We start from the raw sequence: 23,931 nt of genomic DNA, 5'->3' as shown, positions 1-23,931 counted from the left end.
ACGCTTTGTCATTCCCAACTTCTCATGGTTACCTCCTTGCTACACCACAGAAAGCATTTAATTAACTGACTTTTACTTTGCCTCCCTTCATTTCTTTTCTGGAGTAGACATCCCACTTAGCAACTGCACAGTAACACCAGTGTGGTGATAGATTCAAAGACTTGGTTATTAATATAATTGGCTGATAAGCAAATGCTCAGCATATTCTAAAGCCAGGATTACATGTGAAAAAACTTATACAGCAAGGAGGGCAATATCTTTAAATTTTACTTCAGGTTGAAGTCCACAATGGTTTGCTGATTTAATTCTGTTGAAACTCCATGTCAAAAACCTTGTCCTACACTTACAGTTGGGTCCAAGCATTGAAAATCGCTGATATTTACATGTAAACCTGGAAATAATCAGAAAGTTTGAGGATTCAGAAACATGTAAAAACACAAGGTTTGTGTGTGTAAATAAAGAATAATATGTAAGATTCTGCTCTCTCTCTCGGTCAGCAATCAAATTTAAGCACATTTGGGGCACTGACCAATTTAACTCCTTTGTACAAAAAGGTTAGATTTCCTTGAGTCTTCCTTCCTTGCACTCCTTCCATTGATGCACATGGAAACATGACATGGTGAATTTGATCTTATCATCAGAGGCTTGTTCAAGTAATGCAACTTGCAGCCACCTCAAATTTCCAGCAGATTATTGCTTACGAGGTAGCATTGTGACAGTAAGAAAAGTGAAAGTGTCAGAAGTCGAATTGTTACTATAAGCAAAGACAGGCTTTCTCAGTGTCAAATCATGGCTTGACTAAAGGTTTCTAAGGGTGCAGTGCATGTTAACTCCAAAATGCTTAGCAGAAACGGGATCAGTTGTATCCAGAGCACGATCAGGCAGAGCAGAAGTTACTACACCATCAGGAAATCAATACATCAAGCTTAGTTCTCTGAGGGATAGAAAAGCAACTCCATCACAGATATAGAATTTGCTAAATAAAGAACGCAAGACTCCAATCAGCAAAAGCACGGTCAAAAGAAGGCTGTTTTGTAGAGGTCTGAGAGAATGAATAACAGTTGTAAACCACCCCTCAGGAGGGGTAAAAAGGCCAAGTGCTTGGGGTGCGCTAAGAAATAGCAGCATTTCAAAATGGATGACTGGTAATAGGTGATCGTATTTACTGATGAATCCAAGTTTGAGATTTGTGAAAAACAGAAGAGTGTATGTATGGAGACTAAAAGGAGTAAGAATGACACTACAGTGTATCAAACAGACTGTGAAACATGGTGGTGGGAATATTTAAGTCCTGGTGTGTTTTGCCTACTCTGGAGATGGACAACTGCACTGAACTGACTACACCTTGACCAAGCAGACTGCAGCAGGATAATGACCACAAACACATGTCAAAGCTTTGCGAGAACTACTTGAGGACCAAAGAAGACCATGGAGTCCTGACTGTGACAGACTTTGCTCCAAAGTCACCTGACTTTAACCCTACTGAACATAGGGTCTCAGGTATTTCTGAAAATTCATTGTATATTAAATGACTAATGTAGCTGAAATCCAGAGTAAATTTTGTTTCATCATTAATTTTCAACATCCTCAAATCAAAACACTCTCAACACTCAACAAAATATTCTATGCCTAGAAGTGCTTCCAGAGAAAACTGGAATGTGTGTGTCATTTTCATCGTCAACAACTTCCCTGACCCTCTTTGTCTGTAAAAGTGTAAATCCTTTGGAGCCAAGGTGTGCTTAAAAATGAATGGCAGCAGATTAGTGTATTTGCCTCTAATATGGCTTTGAATGTTTACAGATCAGACATTTTAGAGAAGACTAGAGTTTGTAAACCACATAGGTTGAGAATTGCATTTTCACATTTTAAACACCCTCTACCCAGTCAGCTAATGGTAATTTAAATAGGGGCAGAAATTACTCTCTATGACTGTTAGATGGATCTATAAAGAAAGAAAGCAGAACATCAAAAGAATTGGAAAATCAAAAGACAAAATAAAAATTTAAGTCACTTTATAGTGTAATCATTGGAGACTGGGCACTGCCCTCTCAGCCTGAGAGATATGAAAAACTATTCCTTTTAGTACAGTCATTAGTGTGTCTCAAGAGAGGCCTAAAAATCCACATTCAGGCTAATAGAATGCTAATGCAGGTTGTTGTCAAACACCACACATATTATTCAAAACCTTCCCCACTGGCTACATAAAGAGATGTGACTTGCATTTGTTTCACTGATACTTGAAGTAGCCTACTAATAAGTATACTAAGGTGGAGCAATATGAGAATGCTACTGAGACATTTCTTTACCTGTAATATGGCAGCAAGCCCCCAAAACACATTCAGTGTAGTGCCAGTCAACAATAATGTCTCTTCAGATAAGTGTTAACAGGGCTAAGATGCAGCAGTCAGAGAGCAGTAATGGCATAATCACCTGACATTTTCAAAAAGCAGAAGAAAGGAATAAATAATGTATGAATTGGCATATCTTTAGCTACCTTTTTGTGATACATGACTTCAAACTAGACATCTGTCTTATCTGCCTTGCCAAGTTCCACTGAATGAGTGCAGCTTTCAAATGATGAAGACCTATTGTACTGTCCTGTTTTCAATGAGTCCTGTTGCAGGATATACACTACTCACAATCAGTTAGGGATATTGTTATTTACATGAGTGCCCCAATGTGTAAGGCACACTGTACACAGTGAGACCATTACGTGGAAAAAACAAAATGAGGTGTGTCTACTGACATACTGACATCCACTGAGTCTCTCACAATATCCCTAACCTTTTGTGAGTAGTGTATATGGCTGCCACATTTAACTGCATATGTAATGCTGGTACAGAATGTAATATACATTACATATAGGTTTACTGTATACAGCTCCTGGAAAGAACTGTAAACATATAGTCCATGTGCAGGTGAACTATATGTTTACTGACCACATGACCAGCTGTAATTTTTATATATACTTCACATATATAATAAATCCTATCTCCTGTACTAATGCTGCAACATGCAAAAATAACAATAATGATAATCTCTATAACAAACTTTATGGCCAAACTGGTCTCAGGTCAGCAGCACTTTTTTTTATGGATTCTGACTGATATGATGCAGCATGGTATATAGAGGGCCATATGGGACATAGTTGATGAGCCTAGTGCCCTAAGAAGCTTGAAAAATGCATGAACAAAAATAATGTATTGATATACACAAGTTGATTTACAGCAGTTTCACACAACACATCTGCCAAGCTTTCCCAACACCAGCTGACTGCATTTTTCATCAATATGACACTGATATATGATCTGTTTGTGGTTTTCTAATCAAACAGTGATACTATTCCACGCAGCTGCATTTATGCATTTATGTTGACTATGTTATCAGCTCTCTGTCATATGCTGTGTTAGCCATCAAGTCAAATTCTGTACCTTCAATTTAGCAGCTCTAGCAGCAAATAATAATAATGATAACAATAGGGAAAGTTCTGGGGCAGCACATTGGCACCACAACATTCATGACCTTTTACATACTGTTTGTTATACGGTTGTTTTTTAATTTACAAACAGTTGTATTCCTCTCTTAAGTATAAAAAGGAGACAAAGGACCTTAATCAACAAAAAATAAAATGTAGCGCAACAACAGTGAAACAGTTACATTGTCTTTATTCTTGCCTTTTCAATAGAGGATAACTTAATTAGTTACCAGCCTCAGAAACTGCAAATTAACAGCAACTCAGATTAGAGCCCACATAAATGCTTCACAGAGTTCAAGTAGCAGACATATCTCAACATCAACTGTTTAGAGAAGACTACGTGAATCAGGCCTTCATGGTCAAATTGCTGCAAAGAAGCCACTTCTAAGGAAGAAGAACAAGAAAATTGCTTGAGCCAAGAAGCACAAGGAATGGACATTGGACCAGTGCATATCTGTACTGTGGTTTGATTAGTCCAAATTTGAGATTTTTGGTTCCACCTGCCTCGTCGTGAGTGGATGGTTTCTACCTGTATGGTTCCCACCATGAAGCATGGAGGAGGAGGTGTGAAGATGTGGAGGTGCTTTATTAGTAACACTATTGGTGATTTATTCAAAATTACACTTGCACACTTAACCAGCATGGCTACCGCAGCATTCTGCAGTGAGGAGGAGAGTGATGGAGTGCTGCGTCAGATGACCTGGCCTACACAGTCACCCGACCTTAACCCACATGGGATGGTTTGGGGTGAGTTGGACCAAAGAGTGACAACAAAGCAGCCAACAAGTGCTCAGCAACTCTGGGGACTCCTTCAAGATTGTTGGGAAACCATTCCAGGTGATTACCTCATGAGTCTGACTGAGAAAATGCCAAGAATGTGCAAAGCTGTCATCTAGGCAAAATGAGGCTACTTTGAAGTTTATTGTTTAACAAACCAGAATGTTTTTGTTTGTCTTGTTTTTTGTTTACTACAAAATTCCATATGTGTTCCTTCATAGATTTGATGTCTTCAATATTAACCTACAATGTAGAAAATAATAAAAAATAAAGAAAACCCACTGAATGACATTTCATAAAATTTAGACAAAAGTGTTAAATGAAAAATACTGAATACAATGTGAATGGCTGGTTAAATGGTAATTGGCTTGAAATTAGATTTGCAACAGCAGTCAGTCTTTTTATTTAAATAAACATATGACTAATATTGGTGAGGGCGACATATTATAATATATTATATTATAATATTTTTGTTGACAGGACACTGTCCCAAGTGCCCCTGTGTATTTCAAGTCAAGAGATCTTAAATGTTAGGGGGGTTTTCTGTTTGTGTTTTTTTTTTCCATTAGCAGATGGACATATATATAATCCTGACTAAATCTCTAGGGGTTTTTACTAGGAATAACTTTTACTTGTATTTGCCAACACTCACTGAGCAGAAGCATAAAGAACAGGCATAAAAACATGATGAGATGCCAGACAGCACGCAAGCATGTGGGTGATCAATACAAAACTTAAAAGACAGCCTGTTTAAGAATGTAGGTCAGAAATCACAAGAGATGAAATAAAAGCTTAAGGAGATTTTTTTTCCAGGCTAACTATATCCCCCTGTCTTCTTTCACATTCATCCATGTTCATTATAACTACACTCCACACTACTGACAGGAGAGAATCTACACTCCACTCTCTCATGCTGTAGCTCTGCTGTATATTTCTAGGTATAAGGCAGAAGCCAAATAAAACAGAGCAAAAGACGAGTGAATAAAAGCCAAGTCAAATCTCTTGCTCCTCTTGCTACCAGATTTCATGCTGCTTTCTGGCAATCAGGGAAATGCTTTTGTAGAGCTTGTGAAAAAACAAATATGGTCTTTGACATCCACAGGTGGGGATGATCAAGGTATGAATATGGCTAGGATTATCTGGTTAAGTCTTACAAAATGTACACTTCTAAAGCCAACAAAATCATACCATTGGTGCCACAGACCACAGGAGAACTCAGCTCAAGTTTAAAAGAAAAAAAAGCAAGTGAATGCAAGAAGAAACATGCATCAGAAACATCAAAAATCATCTGGTGTAGATTTCTCCTTTAGTGTTTATGTGCTTAGATTTGATCCATGTTTGGTTTGTTGATAGACTGAACTATTTAGTTTTCAAGAGACTGGTCTTAGACATGAACCGTGAACTGTACTGTATAATCAAAGTTGTCATTTTCTAATCTGTTGTACTGACTATTCCTTAAGCCACTAAATCTCTTTAAACTACCCAATAAAACAGGAGAAATGTATCAAATAAAACACAGAATGTACCACATGTTCATCTAAGACAAATAAAAAAATATATATGTGCCCTACCTGATCCCATGGACAGATGATCCCACCAGAAAACATAAAAAGGTAACCCATGGCAACTAAACAGGCCCAGATGACCAGGGAGAAAACACGTAGAAGCTTCTTGAAGATGGACTCAATGCAGACAAGTACAAACACAGCCAGGAAGATAGCCAGCGCCGTGGGCACAGTAATTACAAAGGCCACATGGTCCTCAACGTTCTGAAAAAGGACAGGATAAAAAATAGAGCATGAGAGAGAGACAGTGAGACACATGAACAAAAAATTTAAGAGAGAGAGAGAGACAGATATATGTAATTTATTGCAGAAGCAAGGAATAATTAATTAGAGAGAAAATTAAGTTTGCCCAAGAGAGATAGATAAAGAAAAGAATAACATTTAGAAGACAGAGACTTCTCAAGGGGGCATGAAACATCCTGTGTTACAAGAACCCACTCATCTAGCTCCATCTTTACTCTTCAGCATCCTAAAAATACAAACAACCGAGGCAGACATGGGACTCACTCAGAGAAGCATTTCCTGCTTTTTAAAAACACAGGGTGTCACTGCTAAGAAAACCCTCTTTTCCTAGAATGTAATCTCAAAGTGATAAGATGAAACAAATGTCCTTTTGCTCAATATGTCCTTCAGTAGCCACAAGACTTTGGGACAAGAGTGAATGGCAGTAAACAAATACAGACAAAGTTGCAGCAAAATTGTTGCTTTAGCTTGACTTTTTAATTGTTAAATCTAGTATATATAAAGCGGGGAAAAAAACCTTTGTACTGAACTGAGAACATCTTATGGAGTGAGAAAAACCCTAAAAAGCCCCCACTGTTAACCAGTAGCAAAGTTGAAGCCACATTCATAATGGATTTCCTGCTGCCTTTCTGAAACACACTTAGATCTCAAAGTTCTAATAAAAATTTCAGGAGTTTCTTCAAGGTGGATGTAGGAGGATAGTACAGTAAAATGAGTCATTATTGCTGCCTGCCTTTGCCAGGCTTCATCCCATCAATGCTTTTGTAGTGGTGCAACAGGGGATGGAAAAGGGTCAGGACATGACAGATGTGTCACATCCTCACAGCTAAAATACATTCATATCAACCAATCAAACTCAGAATTCAACCCCAAATAGTTTTGTGTCATATTGTTATTGGCTGAGTGCTGCTGACTCTTACTCATTAAAAAGGACCTTGCTGCACAGTGACACCATTTCCCAGTTTTGTTTGGTCGCACATTAATTTTTGATCTTGAAGAGCTCCAAATATCCACAGAATAATCCACAGAATGCATACTTTCATGTTCCCTTATAAACTAGTATTATATAAATTAAGTCTTACATGCTGTTAATTGTAATCACTAAAACAGGTTTTATTGATGATATTACCATCACTGCTTTCAAAAGTGACTTAACCATCTATCTGTTTCTCCCAGTGCTTCTCTTTGCACTGCTCCCTCTCTTCTCCATCTCTCTCTTTCTCCATCTTTAGCCCCCCACCCCCACCTTCTCTCAGTCTCTTTCTCATGCACACAGTCAATGCACTGGGACAGGAGGGGATGTGTGTGGCTGCAGAGAGCCACAGAGAGTTTGTCTCGCCCAGAGCACAGCTCCAAAACAGCACAGGATTTAGGTCAGCCAGCAAGCAGGATGAAGGGATGATAGGGTACAAATAAAAGAGAGAGACAGATATATGAGGTGGTGAGAGATGACACTGGAGAGAAATAGAAGATGATGGAGAGAAAAAAAATGAGGCATGCAAAAGTCATTCCTATGATACAGCATTGGCATGGAGTAAAAAGAAGATGTAGGACAGATAGACTGAGCAGTGGCCCAACAGGAGGAGACATATTTTGAAATGCTTGTCTCAATGTGAGCCCAAAAATCACCGCTAGGAAAAGTGCAACATTTTTTTGTGTGCAGGGAAATATTTTCCTCAAATTTTAAAGTCTTTCTTTTTGGCTCCATATTTCTAACACTGCACTGATACTTAATGTTCTAGTTGCTGGTTAGATTATACTTTCACAGCTTTAACAGAAATGCATCCAGCTAGATAAAATAATAAATCCAAAATGGAAATATAAATAAGATAATTCATGGGTACTACTACCAAATGTGGCTAAGGTAATGACTAAAAAATGTTGAAAAAGTTGCCAGATTAAATAGGATTCTTCCACAGACTGTTGTCTCTTGTAATCGTTTTGGTAAAGGATTTAATTTGTGGACTAATCAGGCAAAAGTATTTTGCCTGCAAGGAAATGCAATGGCTAGCTCTCCATCCACAGATGTAACTGACCTCACAGTCTTTTGATTATGTTACAGTGCTTGAGAACAACTTAACCATATAAGATACATATTTATTGATTAATGTCTAGCTGCAATAATTGTGTTCCAATTAATTAATTGTGTTCGGATGAGTTCTGTGAGACGCTGTGTGATGTGTGTGTCTGTCAGTGCCCTCTGTGTCTCACTGTGTCTTTCAGCGTTTTTTGGACTAATCCCTTCTTAATAAGATACTCAGCAGAGACTGGAAATGGGAGAGGCACTCTCCTAATGCAAAAATACAATAAGCTATAGTAAGGCTATTTCAGAACATCCTTTAAAAATCAATCCTTAAATTGTGCTGCTTTATCTTAATTCTCTAAAATCTTTTATCTTTTTAAAAAATCTTTTTTAGATACATGTAATAAGGCAGGTTCTTAAAATGCATATTTACAAATAATGCTTTGTTTTTTTTAAAGCACAGAATGTCTTTTTATTTTAGAGTGCCTTGCCTTCACTGTGCCAAATTTTTCAGGTTTTTAGAGCAAAGATAATCCTGTCAAAATAGTGACAGAGGGAAACAGATCTCCCTTCTGTAGTTCAGTCAACCATGAGCTCAGACAATAACTAAGCCCCTTATCCCCCCCCTCCTCACTTTTATCTCACCCTTCTCTTCACATTAGTGCTGCATGCTGTGAGAGTGTGCATGTGCGTGCTTATAGGTGTTGCACGTTTTGTAAGTGTGTGAGTCTATGGGAGAGGGTAGCCCATGTATTGTATTTGACAAGCCAGCTGCATTTTTGTTTGTGCGTGTGTCTGTATGTGTGTGTGTCCACCTATGCACATTTCTGCACACGATTAGAGAGCCAGTTTGCATGATACTATTTCTATGCATGCTTATAGAATATGTGAGAGACTGCAGAGTGAGTTTGTTTGTTTGTTTGTGTGTGTGTGTGTGTGCCCACGTGCTTACATGTACCTGTCCTCACTATTTACAGAGCTTATTCTTGATATGAATTTCCTACATATATTGTTATTGTCATTTACAGCCAACACACAAGGATACACAACATATCATACTGGAGTACAATGCCATCCTTATGTTTGTATGGTTCTGGATGTTTGCTTATTTGTACTTTTTTAATTTGCAAAATGCGTCTGTGTGTGTGAGCAGCTTACCAGTCCTGAAGCAAAAAACACAGTCAGCAGAGCCAGGCAGGCTCCCATCACTATGAGCAGCAGAAACACAATCAGTGGATGCTGCTGGCTCATACAATAGTAGGATTCATACAGCCAGTCCGGGGACCTGTTCCTTTTCTCCTGACCTCCTCCTCCTCCTTTATCCCCTTCACCAGTCTCCCGTGCCCGGTCCAGGAGATATCGTTTCCTCCTTATTGCTTCTTGCCACATGGATCTTGGAGCCGAGAAGGAGGAAGAGGAGGGGGTGAAACTAGAGGTGGTGGTCACTGCTGAGGTATTAGTAGTTTCCACCACAGATGAGGAGCAGCTCTGTTCCACTCTCCTGCTGTTGTTGTTCCTGTTAGGGACCCTGGTGTGAGAGCTCCTGATGTCCAGTGTATCCTTTGGTTCCTCCTCCACCTCCTCTCTGAAGTCCTTCAGGCGGAGGCAACTGAAAGCTGAGGCTGAGGCTGAGGCTGAGTCTGAGTCAGAGGCAGCGTGCACTGGCCGGAGCGGTGGCAAGAACACACCAAGGGTAGAGCGCAGCATCCTCTTCTTTCTCCTCCTGCCAACATGTTGGAGCGGGAAATGAAGGGGAGTGCAGAGACTCCGTGCTCTTTAGAGTGAGAGAGAAAAGTGGGAGGGAAGTGAAAGGAAGGGGGAGGGGGAAGGGGCTAAGGGGGAGGGGAGGAAGAAAAAGAAGGTGCAGCAGTAAGGAGAAGTCAGCAAGTGAGAGAAGAAAATAAAGAGGGGAAATAACTACACTGACATTTATGCACTATGCATTATCTGATATTAATGTCATGTCATTATCTGAACTGAGAAACTGGAAAACAGAGGTTGGGGGGGGCTGTTTTAGCTCAATTTAGACATTCAAAATTGCAGCTCAGTCTTGGTGAGCAAATGAAGATTTTCAGAACTGAGATAACCCAGGTAACCCTGATAGCAGATACACAAAAATGGAGAGCAAAGGAGATTTATCCACCAGTAGAGGTAAAATACCACAAATACATTTTAGAATATTAAATTATCTTAGACTGAAAAAAAGTCAAAAGTCTGATCAAAACTATCTGATGCAACGTCACTTTGCTTTGCTTTGCTTGACTGTGAGTTACAACTGAGTGGTTTCTAAGAGATGACTTCTAAGTTCTTTTGTGCAAATAAGCAGAGGAAAAAAAAGGGGGGGGCACACATGCACACATGGCATTCCCTAAAATATTGCACGCACACACCTGAAAACACGCATGCACAAACACATTCTCACTTTTGGCCAGCCAAAACACGATGAAAGCGGTGCTGGCCAAAGTGCTGCTTTTGTAAAGATGAATGAATGATGACTTCCAGATTTCTCTAATCCCCTCTCAAACAAACAAACAAACTGCCTCATTTGAGTGCTGAGTTTTAATTGCTGAACTATTACTGCACAAAGCAATTAATTGATGAATCCCTTATTAAATGTTTTATCCACATCCTCTATTCAGGATGTCTCTTTTGCCCCCATCAGACTGATGACATATACAAATGTGTGCAGTAAACAAACATGCCAGACCAGCTTGAATGTCAATAAAACAACTGAAAAATGTAACATTTGTAGGAGGGTACTCGAGACAAAGAGGGGAATGTCAAGGACAAGTTCTTTGATTAAATATTTACTGTCCAACACAAGTTAGAACTTAAAAAGGATTTCTGATATCTTGAGAGGGATGAGTGCTCAACCCACCAGTGTAATGATGTATTCTTTGAACTGATTGTGAAACCTAAAGCAATGCAACAAGAAGAATTAAGTGCATAGTGCATGCAAAAAATCAGTAATTTATCTAGTTGATATTCACTGGGCAAAGAGGAATTAACAATTTTAACAGTGTTTTTGCCTTAGCTTCCAGTGTTCTGTATCCGCAGCACAGTCCCCAGTGAGGAGCAAATTCAGCAAAAGGAAATCTGAGTGAAGACAGGGTTAATGAATATCACAGAGCAGTGGCAACTTCAGCACAGCAGAATGTTAACGTATGATGGTTAATAACCAATTAGGGAATTTACATCCTTCACCTTAACTGAATTATGGTGGTGAACAGACCAGTCCTTATAACTAGCCTTTTGTGTGGATGACAAAATCTCCTCTGTTCACTGCAGATCTGTATGAACCTTCAAAAACACTCACAGTCAATTAACTACTTGGTATCTCAGTGTATGCTGTTGTAATTATTTTGTTATCTTTTACAGTCTGCATTGTTTCTGTCCTTATCTATATCCTTTTCTCCGCTCCTACAAAAGACCCAATTTCTCCACAGGGATCATTACAGCTTCATCTTATCTGATTTACGTAGTATGGGCATTCATTTTGTAGATTTTATTACCAATTTAGAAATGAAGATAAATGTTTTCCAAAATTAAAGCTCTGTATTATATATCCGTCAGAGTAGGAAAGTAAAGCAAAACACAGCAAATAGCTTTGAAAACATGACACTGGTTCCTTCCAAGTAACATTGATGTTGGAGATAATGGGAGTGGTAGTGATGCTTTTATTTCAAGCACTGGTGGACAGCAGTTAAAAAAAATATCTACCCTTTCAGGCACCACGTTGTCTTCTCTCTTTCATGATCTTCATCACTCCCTACACATCACCGTGCCCTTTTTTTCACCTCCTTTCTCTTATTGCTCTCTGCTGCCTTCACTTCGTATGTCATTCTCACACATTTCCCCCACATTTTCCACCAATATCCCTCTGCTTGTGAATTACAATCTTCATCTTCTCACTCTGATCCTTCACACCCTTCATTCTGTCCCAACCCACTAAAATGCAACCTTTCATTTTCTCTCCATCAAAATTCTCTTTCCTACACTCAGGTCTTAAAACATCTGCCTCCATTTCTTGAACCTCAACAACTTACCTCATCCAATATTTTCCCCTTACACCATTTTCTATCCCAGGCCCTCAGGTTCCTTTTCTCCACATGCCTTTCATTTTCCCTTCCTCCACCCAACCTCTCATCCTCCCTTGGCAAGCTCATCCCATCTCAACCTACTTCCTAATCCTTTACTCTACCATCTTACACCCCCTTCTCTTCTTACTTTCTCTTTTCACATCTTCTCTCCTGTACCTAAATATTATTGATAGAGTTTGATGTGAATCATGTTCATCATCAAGTTATAAGTGATGAGGACATCTTAGTCGAAATGCCAGAGTTTCTCTAACATCTTTTGTTCCCTTTGCAGGAAAATGCAGTCTTGCACAAGTAGTGAAGTAAGTGCAAACTCATTCCCATTATCAAAAAACTACAAAAATAACAACCATATTGCTTACACCATACGGAGACAATTAGTAGAATTATTACAATTATTTTCATAATAACAAATAAGGTTTGATTAAAGTTGAGCTAAAACTGGCACTGATTCTGATTATGACACTGTACGACTGTTGAATGGAACTGGAACACAACTATTGTTTCATTATGCAGACTCAAATCCATTTTATCACTGTTCTCATTATTGCCAACAACATTGCTTTTTTGTTTGACATAATTCAGGCTAGCCTGACTCCCTGTCTTGGCCAATAATAAAAATGAGAAATATGATTTGCTGTATAAATGTGTTCAGAAATGTCATTTTTGTAATGAGCTTGACAAATACCAACATTCTGTTACATGTTCCCTCAGTCAGGCTTTTCTCTTACCAATATGTAATGAATAAAAGTAACAGTACACAAAGAGATACAAAGCTACTGGAAATTAGTAACTTTCTGTGGACTTTGATTTTGCCAAAAATACTTATTTCCATTTCATTTCTTAAATTCTTACTGAAAAACGCTCAACATAAAGAAACAGGTAAGGCTGAATGATTAGTTTGGAAATCATAATTTGCAGAAGTGCAATATTCAAATCACACAAGCTGCAGTTTTAATTATGACTTAAATAAAAAAATGTGTTTTTCACAGTAGCCAATTATGACATGTCACGGTAGGAAAAGCACCGGTGTAAACAATAAAAGGATGGCTAAAGTCCATTTAGCTGCATATATTCAGGGTCTTGGTGTTATTCATGCTGCTTAACAGTACACTTTTGAATAAAAGAACCGTTGCAACCTTACATAATTTAATCTGGTTGTTTTCATATTGAAACAAGGTAAATTTGTAATTATGCCTATTTAAAAATGTTTTGTTCGAAACTATGCACACTACAAGAACAATTTGAATTAAAAAGACATGTTTCCCCCAACCTGCTCAGTGGGAGAAACAGGAAAGCCAATGTTTGCTAGAGTGTCATATAAACTGCTAAAGACTGTCACAGGTTTGGAGGGATTTCAATTAGGAGAAATTTATCACACTGGATATACTGGTTCAATTATCACACACGATATGAAAGCTAATTTGCATTATGTGATTTTGCAATTATGACATCACATTTGACTTCTTATCATCATCAAATACTTATTAGAGAGATAAAAATATGAAGTTTGTTCACTTTTGTGCTAAGGGGAGAGGAGCAGCATCCAACAAAGTGCAAAGGAGGCAAAAGGAGGTGAATTAAATGGACATTTGCACACATAAGAGATAGTGAGGCAACTGACAGATATTGACCTATTCAGGGTTAACTGGAGGTCAAGAAAGACAGACACACCTGCACACACCACACGTGCGCACTCGCACATGCGCGCACACACAGATCACAATAGTTCTTGCAATGATAACTGCCGTTTTGTTGCCAAACAGTTTCCAGTTGTCAATACACCATCCAGACGCTCATCACTACCCCTCTGCTGTATTCTATGAAAACAGCAGGTCAGGTAAACTAATAAGAGAATACAAAGATGCAGAAAATTTACTTGCCATTCATTCAGTTCATCCTCTCAAAATGAGGAGAAAAAAGAGGCTGTGGTGTTACTTGAATTTCCAACAAACTCTGAATAGAAGCTGGACAGCATTCATGGTCACTGTATTAGAGCTCAACTGATAAACCAACACTTTATCAGCTGATTTAAGCTAATTGCAGTATCAGTATCACCTGTTATAAATGCAAAGTATAAAATAAAAGTACCAAGAAATTAAAATAATGGGAAGTCAAAGATAGATACTACTGCAAAGTTTGTCCACCAGAGAGCTGTTAGCAAAACACTGCTGCTAATTTCAGTTTATAAAACACATCACATCAGCTGACTGCTACTGAACAGAACTGACTTGATAGGCTAACAAGCATTTTCAAGTCCTTTTGTGTGTTTTTCAGGGTTAATCGGCCCTCAAAGTGTTTCATTAGCTCAGTTTAATCTGCATGAGTTTCTGATGACTGGTGGAGCATGTTTTGCTGCAATGGAGGAAGTAAATTCATGATAAGTGAAAACAAGTTCATAACATCACTCAATGTCTGTATTGCCGAATGAACCAGGGAGAAAATCTGCCAAAACAACCAAAAATTATGGCTGTGTATGCATGTGTATTAGAAACTCGTCTGATTTTTATCAAAGATATTATACTGCCAGTTTGTCTCACAAGTTTAAAGCTGAAACACAATGCCTTTTCAGGATATGACTGACCCCCTTTGCTAATGTCTGATCATCACATGTCAAAACAACTTGCTAGAACTTAGACCAGTGAAAAATACTAGCAATAGTATATTAGCTGATATATTGCTGGCCGATTTCTGTGGAAATCTGCATTTGCATTAAAAATTTGTCTGTGGTTGGACTCTACGCTGTATTTCCTAGGCAGCTGTTTTCTTCACTGGCAGGACAATTTATATTGGAGAGATAGAGCAGGGGACACCACTTCAAGGAACCCCTTTAGTAACAACATTTGATGTTGTTCTAATAGTCCTCTCCTTACCAAACAGCTGAGGGGGGGCAATTTCTCTACCAAGAAACCCAAGCTAGCTGTTGTTTGTTGACAGGGGGTACGGTCAAGATGAATGGACAGTTAATCTACGTGAATTACGTATCCAAGTGCTAGCTCCAGTAAGAGCTGGTACCAGTGATTCTTCAGTCCACATTTTCTTAACTGCTTTACATACATGTATTTCCCTGCACTTATGGTTACAGTGGCATATCCTGCTGCTGTTGAACAAACAGCTTGAAGACTTGTATTTCCTTGGCTCCCTTGTACTCACTCTCTATCGTCCAAAACTGGAGCAGTAAGACATAGGCAAGAAATTACTGTGATTTTCTAACTGAAGGACAACTTATATGTTATTTCTACTGTAGAAGCATTATTCTATAGCTAGTCTTGGGAATGTTGATCATTTGTTTTTCTTTCCACAGTGCATTGCTCTATTAGACCATCCTTTGCTAGAAAAAGGAATTCTATCATGGCAGGATTTTCTTTTTTCTTACCAACCAGTGGTTCAAAAATGAGTGTTATGCTATTTGAAGTCAAAACCATTCATGTTTTAAACACATTAACATTGGTGTCTTAGGAGTGTTGCTTAAAAACAAAAAGTCTGACAAACAAAAAAAGTCTGTCACCAAATTAGTGAGGCTCTGCTTTTGCTATGAAAGGAGACAGGCCACCTGAAGCTACAGCAGTTAGCCTGCTGTTATCTGTGAAAACCAGCTGTGTATATTTTTTTCAATTGCTTTGCTCTGTGCATTAGGAATTGCAATCAGTCAAGGACCAAATAAATCAGCTGCCATTTCATTTGTTTTTTATCAGTAAATCTCTTTGATGCCATTGTAGATCTCAAAGAGTTTTAAGAAACCAAATGCTCAATTTAATTCAAAGATTGTAACTGATGCTGATATTGTGACTCCACCATGGAGGCTAATGCAAAATTTAAAAGTTTTTGAAAAAGTCACAGGTCCAGCCAAAATGCCTTATAGTTATATGACCTTAAGCGTGGAAATGGAAATAAAAATAAAAATATACAACACTAGGGATTGGCAGCATCTCTGTGTTTTCTGTGTTGTGGTCTGTGGTTAAATATACAGACTAAGACTACCGACTTTGAGGGCCCAAATCTAGATGAGTTAATACATTTGTTGAAGCATTCAAATAAACAGCTCTCAATGGCAACATATCACCGTTACTCACCCATTTCCTCCTTTCTCAACTTCGTCATCAGTAAAAACCTGTCTGTCTCTTCACCTTCGTGATTTATCTGAGCCTTGTAGCATTCTTACATTCACAGGTGAAAACACTTAACTAATTAGCAGCGCTCCAGCATTATGCTAACAACCGCTAAATTTGCCCAACAAGATACTTATCTGCATTTTCACAGTACAATAGTGAATTGTCCCGTGACACAAAAGTGACCATATATACTCAGAGGTGTTTGGTCTGAGCATACAATGCATACAATTCCACACCGTCTTAGTCCTCTTACAGTCTCTCACATAAGGTAAATTTTAAACCATCCTACCTCCACGAAGAGCGATGCGAAGGTCGACCTCGTGTGGCTTTTCCTGACATTGTGTGTACGACGGGGTTTCCCTCTCAAAACTCGTGCTATGCCTAGAGCGCACATAACTACCATAGACTGATAGCGACACAGGCTAAAAGCATACTCTGTATGGCTAGAAGCCGTACACGAGCTAAGAAACGCTAGCTTGGTGAATTAAGATTGTCGCCGTGCCTCAACAGCTCAACAGTGACCGACACAAACTTTTAATTACAGCACGCTTTTCCGGCGAATACTTTTAGCACACTGACACTACTGTTTTGAAAACTTAGCTTGGGGGGGGGGGTTTCTTTAACGAAAGCAAATTAGAAGACAGACTTATCATCTTTCATTTAGTTTTTTGGTCGTCCCGTTTTTCCAGAGCTGGCGCATTCCCCAAACAGAAGGCAGTGATTGGCTGACCTCTGAACTATGACAAGATCATTTTTATAGAATATATGTAAACATTTTTATAAATGTTACATATTTTTATATATTGTCTATGATAATCAGGTTTGTCAACCAGATTAAAAATATGGAAAAATAAAGTCTTTTAGTTGGGCTGCCAGTTGTAGCGTATATTTCCCTATGTTATATAAATAGGGTTACATTTGGAACCTCAACACCAAGGGTTTACCAAGGGTGAAGCTTGTTAGAGGGTGTAGAGTATCTGGAACTGAAACAGTTGCTGGCTAGGAATAAGGAAACAAAATGGTAGTCTCTGCATTTTATAGGATATCATATCATCTGTGCACCAGTCTAGACCAGGGTTTACTAATGGTAAAGCATGTGACAGGGCAGTAGAGGTTACTACTGCAAACATCTAGTGTACATGCATACAGAGTACAACTAGTTTTAATGAAGTGGGGATTTACCAAATTGTATGTCCTGTCTGGAGCAAGCACTTGGACATGTGACACTATTGGTCTAATATACAACACATCTCACACACATTTCCATATCTTATAAAATAAGAAATTCCCATAAAATAGCATTTAGAAAATTAGCATCATTTTCACTTGTTGTCTTCATTATTTCACTCATTTATATTCCACAACATACAATGATCCATGGAGCCTTGTCTAATTGTCTCTCTGGCTGTCTCCAGTTCTCATCTGGCATAACCTAGATCTTAAGATAGACTTGGATATTTTCAGTCACTACAGTATATAATTTTAACCCTTCATTATCTATGCATACTCACTGACATGTGTCATCTTACCCTGTCAATGTGTCTTCCCGAAAACTAGCTGCAAATTTCATTGTCTCTGGGTAGAAATTTAATTGATTACTGTATTTTAAGCTGCTATCTTTAATATACAGTTAATTATTTAAACATTGTTAGCAGTGAAAATTACACAGCCCCATGAGGATTACAGGAGTGAGACGGTAGAGTCCGTGGATATTGCTATTATTTAAATAGTCTATGTTTAATCCAAAAGGTCTTGTTTAATCATTAATCCTTTGGATTCAGGTTGACTGAAGACTGTTAAATAGCCCTAGGTGTATTTACAGTATGTGCCTCTTGCTTATGCACAGGAGCTATAAACCTTACATGGGACTCATTGACCTTCCTCTTTTAACCACAGACAACTAAGCTGACAGGATCAAACCAGTTAGGTGTCTTTTTTTGTCTCACTGGTGAAAGGTTCCTGAATGAGAGAAGAGAAGAGAAGAGAAGAGAAGAGAAGAGAAGAGAAGAGAAGAGAAGAGAAGAGAAGACCTCCATCTTGCACATAACATCTCAATTATATCTCGTTTACTATGGGAATGATATGCACTTTGGAAGTATTTAAATTCAGAGCAGGAGGAAGAAAGAATCTTTTTTTCTCCTGCTGCCATAATTTTCACACTGCTTCTCTTTGAAAATGACTTCAATTATTCACAGCTTCTCTGTGGCGTCAGATGGGGGGAAAAGAAGTTCTTCATTCACAGTTCAGAAAGTGTGACATATTCTGCCTCAACCCAGATCCACCTTTTATTCTCTAATTTACTCTTAACAGCTAATCAGGAGCTAAATTTTCTCCCACTTCAGAATTTTGATTACATTCCTCTGTGGTAAGTTAAACCGTAGCACTGACAGTAATCATAAAATACAAAATTGAAATAAAATAAATATTGTTTAAAAAAATAATAAAAACGTAAAAGTGTGAAATAAAAAAAGAGTGGTGGAATGCTTGTACTTTATTGTCTTTGTCAGTCTTTGAATTGGGAAGAGGCTGATGTGACAGTCTGAAGTACCTGCTTCAGTCTGTGTGTATATGCATGTGTGTGTGTGAGACTTGACAGAATGAGAGCAGCTGGAGTGTGGTCATGGGACTTATCTCTCTCGTTCACTCCCTCCGTCTTCTTTTTACTGCATTACATTGCACAAAGGGAGAGGCAATCAGCTCCTGACCTTTACGGTATTCCAGCTAAACCACTATTTTGTACAACCTCTCTCTCTCCTCCTCCTCCTCCTGCATTGCTATCTGTTCTTTAACTTCTAGTATCTGTCCTCTTTCTCTTGACATCCCTCTTCTCACCTTTCTTTCGCTGCCTCTCAATTTCATCACTCTCCCTGTCTCCTTCTCCTTTTCTAATTTTCAGTTATGTAGCCTCCTTCGGTCATCGGCTGCCAGGAAACACAGGTGCATCCACCCTTTTCCCTGAAAATGAGTCACAGAGGGAGCAACTCCTGGAGTATTATTTTATTAATTTTGGTTAGCCCTAATGCCTATTTTTATTCCAACCAGAGTGGAATATTTAACAGAAAAGGTTCTTTTGCCATTTTAATACATTTTCTGATATCAAGTGAGTTTGCCTATCACTGGAGATACAGTAAAGCTACAATATCTGCCTGTAGCACTTTGCTTCATTCCTTTTTGGCCACTAGGTCAAATGCAGATGATCACTGTGCAGCATTCTTTAATGGTGGACAAGTGTTTGAGCAGTTACTGCAAAACACACAGCAAAAACTCCAAAATTACATATTTTGAACAAAAATTATGATATAGATGTTCTCCATCATAGTGTGAAAAGGATAGAAAATGCCAATGCTGAGGGAAAGTGGGGTGTTGAGTTAAAGTTAGTTCTAATGTGCAGATCCATCCTATTGTGCCAATTCATTTCCACTGAGTGATTGTGTGACCATACTATTACTTCTTTCTGCTTTTGGGTGCCAAGGCTCAGGGCAGTGGCTGCAGCAACAATGTGTCCTTGCGTGTGTGGGGCTTCCAAAATTCTTGCAGCAGTGGCAAAGCAATGACCCCAAACCAAATGGCATTGTGCACACGTGTGCGTGTGTGTATGTGTATGTGTGTGTGTGTGTGTGTGTGTGTGTGTGTGTGTGTGTGTGTGTGATTAAAGTGGTCTCCCAGAGAATACCACACACATACGCACACATACACACACACACATGCATACACACATCTTGTACTCTGTATGCATGTACACTAAGTAAGTAAGCACTAAGTACTAATTACTAAGTAAGTAATGTATAGTAAGTGTGTGTGGATGCCTGCTTTTCTGCCCTGACTATAATGCTTGTTAGACAGTTGGATCCTCTCTGTAAAGACATTGTATAGGAGATGTCAGTGCACACATGTGATATACTGTACTTCTCAACCGTGATATGCTAGTTACCTTGGCAACGTTTATTTATAGTATTTGATGGTGCTGCTTGGAGGGCAGTTTGTCAAAGGAAGTAGGAAATCAAATGTCAGGTGTTCTTGTTTAAGTCTGTACAAAATCAATAAGAACACGGGGTATGGTGGGAAATGGATCAGCATAGGAGTCACATTTTTAACAAAAGGCCCCTCAGGCTAATTAGGTCAAAAACACTGTGTCAAATGGCAGTTTTATTATTATTATTATTATTATTATTATTATTATTGTTCAACGTGAAATTCAAGTTTTATCCAAGTTATCAAAATATCCATCCAGTGCCTTCTGGTATGAAAGGGGAAAATACCTTTCAAGTAGCCTTCTTCTCCCATAAATGCATCCTCTTGAGGCTATCACTTGTGACAAATCCAGCATATCAATGTTAAATGTGGAGATAAAAAAGACAGATACCCCATCATTATAGAAACATTTCATTGTTTGCACAGGCTAAATGTAAAAATGGTTTCTTACAGTGCAGGAGGGCTACAGACACAGTAGCCAATAAATATCTGTCTTTCAGTCTGCTTATAGACTGGAGACCACAATGGACAATTTACATAGGAAAACAATTCGCCCTTCTGTGTGTTGGTAGACTATCTGTAATGTTCATTTTCATTTGCATCCTGACCTTGTGTTATGGTTTGGTTTAGTATGTCTTTGTGTTTTTCTCTTTGTGCTCTCTCTGTTCCTCCTCCCTTTTCTGTTCTTTCGCATAGCTTGTGTGTGGCAGGGGGTGTGGCTGGCTCCTCCTGTTGGCAGCTGAGGCACACCTGAATTCACTCCACCCTCATAAGCCCGGCCTTCACTCCTGCTCGCTGCCAGAATATTCCATGCTCTCACTCCGCATGCAGTTTCCCCAACGTTACCAGTGGCAAGATTCTCCTGTGCTCCACTACTTAAAACTTCCTCCTGCCAGCCAGCTCCCTGCCTTCCCTATCTGCGTTTTGTTCTGGTTTTGGTCAGTTTGGTTATTAAAAGAACCTTCTGTTCTCACTCTCCAGTGTGTGTGCATCTCTGCTTTGGGGTCCTAGACTAAGAGAACACCTTGCCTGAGAAAGGCTCCAAGGCTTTAACAGTTCATGTACCCCAGAGCTAGAAGGGTCTTAAATGTATACCTAAACCAAATACCCTGCAGAATATTTTGAAGCCATGCAATCTTCCATCACTGAGTTACATTATAGCCATGTTTGAATTGTAAATCAGTCTCAACATCAAAACCATTAGAGTGGATAATAGGGAAATGAAAATCAAAACAGACCTCCATTAGCAGAATTTTCCACATTAAATCTATTCTGGAGGTTGAAGTAAATGTCAAAGCAGTAATAATGCCTTCAGCGTCATTTAGTAGCCTCAGTTCACAAAATTTTGTGTTAATTAATTCATAACTGGGGTGCACCAAGCTCACCTGGTTAAACATGAACCATCAGAGCTAAGAACTTACTGCAGTAGCCTTTGTGTGAATCCATCTTGGGACCTTTATTATGTTATCATCACCCCTCACACTCTCATTGTAAAGGCTGAAATTACTTCCTTTTTGTAATGTTATATTTAAACTTGCATTGATTGATTTGAAGTGAAGTTGAAGTGCAACACATTTTAAATGCAATTTGGTCCAATACTCACTCTATTTTTAGCTCTTTTTTGTCTCCACCAACCTCTGAGAAAAAAAAAAAAAATCTGTTTTCCAATATGTTCTTCCATACAGTGCTGGGCAGGTCCATGCGAACAAATCAAAACAGTAATATTACGAACCTGAAACATAAAAACAAAACAATGACTTGAAAGACTGTAAAACTCAGGGGAACTGTAGAGTCAGATAATTCTCACTACAATGACTTTTTTCACATTAAATATAGACATTTGATACATTGTTATTATAGAGATACTAATTAGTGTAGCTTAAAAGAGTGTAATATTTTACAGTACAATATAAAATGCTGCCATGGCTGTGTGCCAAGACTCACAGACAAGAAATAAATTGTCTGCCACCATTTATTCACATCTCCCACATTTCCCAGAAATATGACAAAAAATGCTGTATGCTGTATTGTAGTGCATAATGAAAAGAAAAGACAAAAGATTATGAAAGATATTCTTCTATTCTGGCGTCATTGTTTTTCCACCTTCAGCTCAAAGCACGCTTCTGGGGTTGACACTGGTGACCAAGTTTCTCAGCAGTATACCATTTTTTATTTTGTTACTGACAGTAAGGGATCAATTCATAAGCAAGACCAGTGCATCAGAAAAACACCACTGAAAAAGTGTCCTTATGAAACCTTTTTCATAGCATTTCTACACTAGTAAAGAGTACAGCGTGAATGACCTCCAAAATGGCACATAAGCCATAATCAAACCCACAGAAGAGCAAACACTTGGTAGAGTAATCTTGCTAAGCCTCTGAGCTTCATTGTCCAGATGTCCTCTACATTGGAAATAAACTTGAATGGTATAAATTAGCCGGCGAGCACAGCTCAGTTCAGTTGTATAGGGCTCACATCTCTTTGTCCCAGCCTTCAATCTTCAATCACCCTTCTGTAGGAGGACACTGCTCAGACAAGCACTATTAAACAAAAGAAACCATTACTCTGCCAGTCCTAGCTCCGACACATGAACTGGTGCCATGCTGTGAGCTTTTCTCCAACTTTCATGGTTGAGTGATGTTCAGTGCAGGTATTAGACAATACCAGAGATGAGCTGTAGAGCTTGTTGCATTGCTCACTGCTAATTTCCAGAAACAGGTACAGATATCAAATGTGTTCTGATTCATTCAGAGACAGTTCAGCCTTTGTGAGTCATCACGTGGTTTCTGGTGCAAACAAATTTGCAAATATAACTATATAGAATAAATTCACTGCAGAATATCACATAGGATTGTGAAATTAGAACCATGTATGGCACTATCATTTAGAAGTCAAGGTTGTTATTTTTTCATCTTACAGGTTGACAGCAAAGCAACATGGAAATTAAACCTGATGTCAAGAGGACTGGAATTATCTTTCAGAAAAATCAACCACGGTCCATTCATTTCTCAATTAATACTGAGTCTAATGTGGGGAAACTGACTCTTGGTGCTTGTCTTCATGGCAGAAACTGTACCTGGCTATGGCATGGGCAAAACAAGTTCATTTTTACAGTATGTCTCAAACATGGCAAAATGCTCCCTATATAAGGTATTAATGTAATTAAATTGAATACAATGAATTAAACCTCATAAAAATAGCTAAAAGAATGATACTGTAGACAAACACATAAAAGCTGTGTTTGTTAAGTATGTGTTTATGTTATGTATTTCAGCGCAGTTGCAGTATAGTGGCCCTAAATTTCATGAAGGAAATACAAGTGCAGTAGAGAAACTTCTTCAACCTCTCTCTCTCTCTCTCTCTCTGTGTGTGTGTGTATGTGTCTCCAACAGTGTGCGGTATGACCGCAAACAGCATAACCTACCCATGCCACATGGATCACACCAATAAAAGGAGTGACATAGCACTGACACACACACCACACACACACACACACACACACACACACACACACACACACACACACACACACACACAATTTGACATATCCTAAAATACTGTGCACAGATGACTGGCCAGCATGTGAAGCAGAATGTGTTAATTAAAGTTCTGTCGTCATTAAAGGGGCACAGCTGCCTGGGTTATGGTGACAGACATGACAGCCAGG

The 23,931-nt window shown here is 38.7% G+C and overlaps 1 protein-coding gene across 2 annotated transcripts in view; it reads right to left on the bottom strand.

The window, feature by feature from the left end:
• adcy2a (adenylate cyclase 2a) overlaps positions 1-17,166 on the bottom strand; it is a 68,568-nt gene extending 51,402 nt beyond the window's left edge. Inside the window, exons 1-3 of one of the 2 annotated variants that reach the window (XM_018685286.2) lie at positions 16,582-17,166; positions 9,242-9,915; positions 5,824-6,021 (exon numbers count right to left, since the gene is read on the bottom strand). In XM_018685286.2, the coding sequence (XP_018540802.1) occupies positions 5,824-6,021; positions 9,242-9,790 (747 nt within the window). In that variant the 5' untranslated portion in view covers positions 9,791-9,915; positions 16,582-17,166. Of the gene's footprint in view, positions 1-5,823; positions 6,022-9,241; positions 9,916-16,253; positions 16,374-16,581 lie in introns of those variants that run through there. The other variant, XM_018685277.2, reaches the window with a different exon arrangement.
• Between the last annotated feature and the right edge of the window lie 6,765 nt (positions 17,167-23,931).

Source organism: Lates calcarifer, linkage group LG15 (genome assembly GCF_001640805.2).
Source record: "Lates calcarifer isolate ASB-BC8 linkage group LG15, TLL_Latcal_v3, whole genome shotgun sequence".
Classification (NCBI taxonomy): Eukaryota; Metazoa; Chordata; class Actinopteri; family Centropomidae; genus Lates; species Lates calcarifer.
Note: the sequence above shows the minus strand (reverse complement) of the source record. Positions and strands in the feature narration are given on the sequence as shown.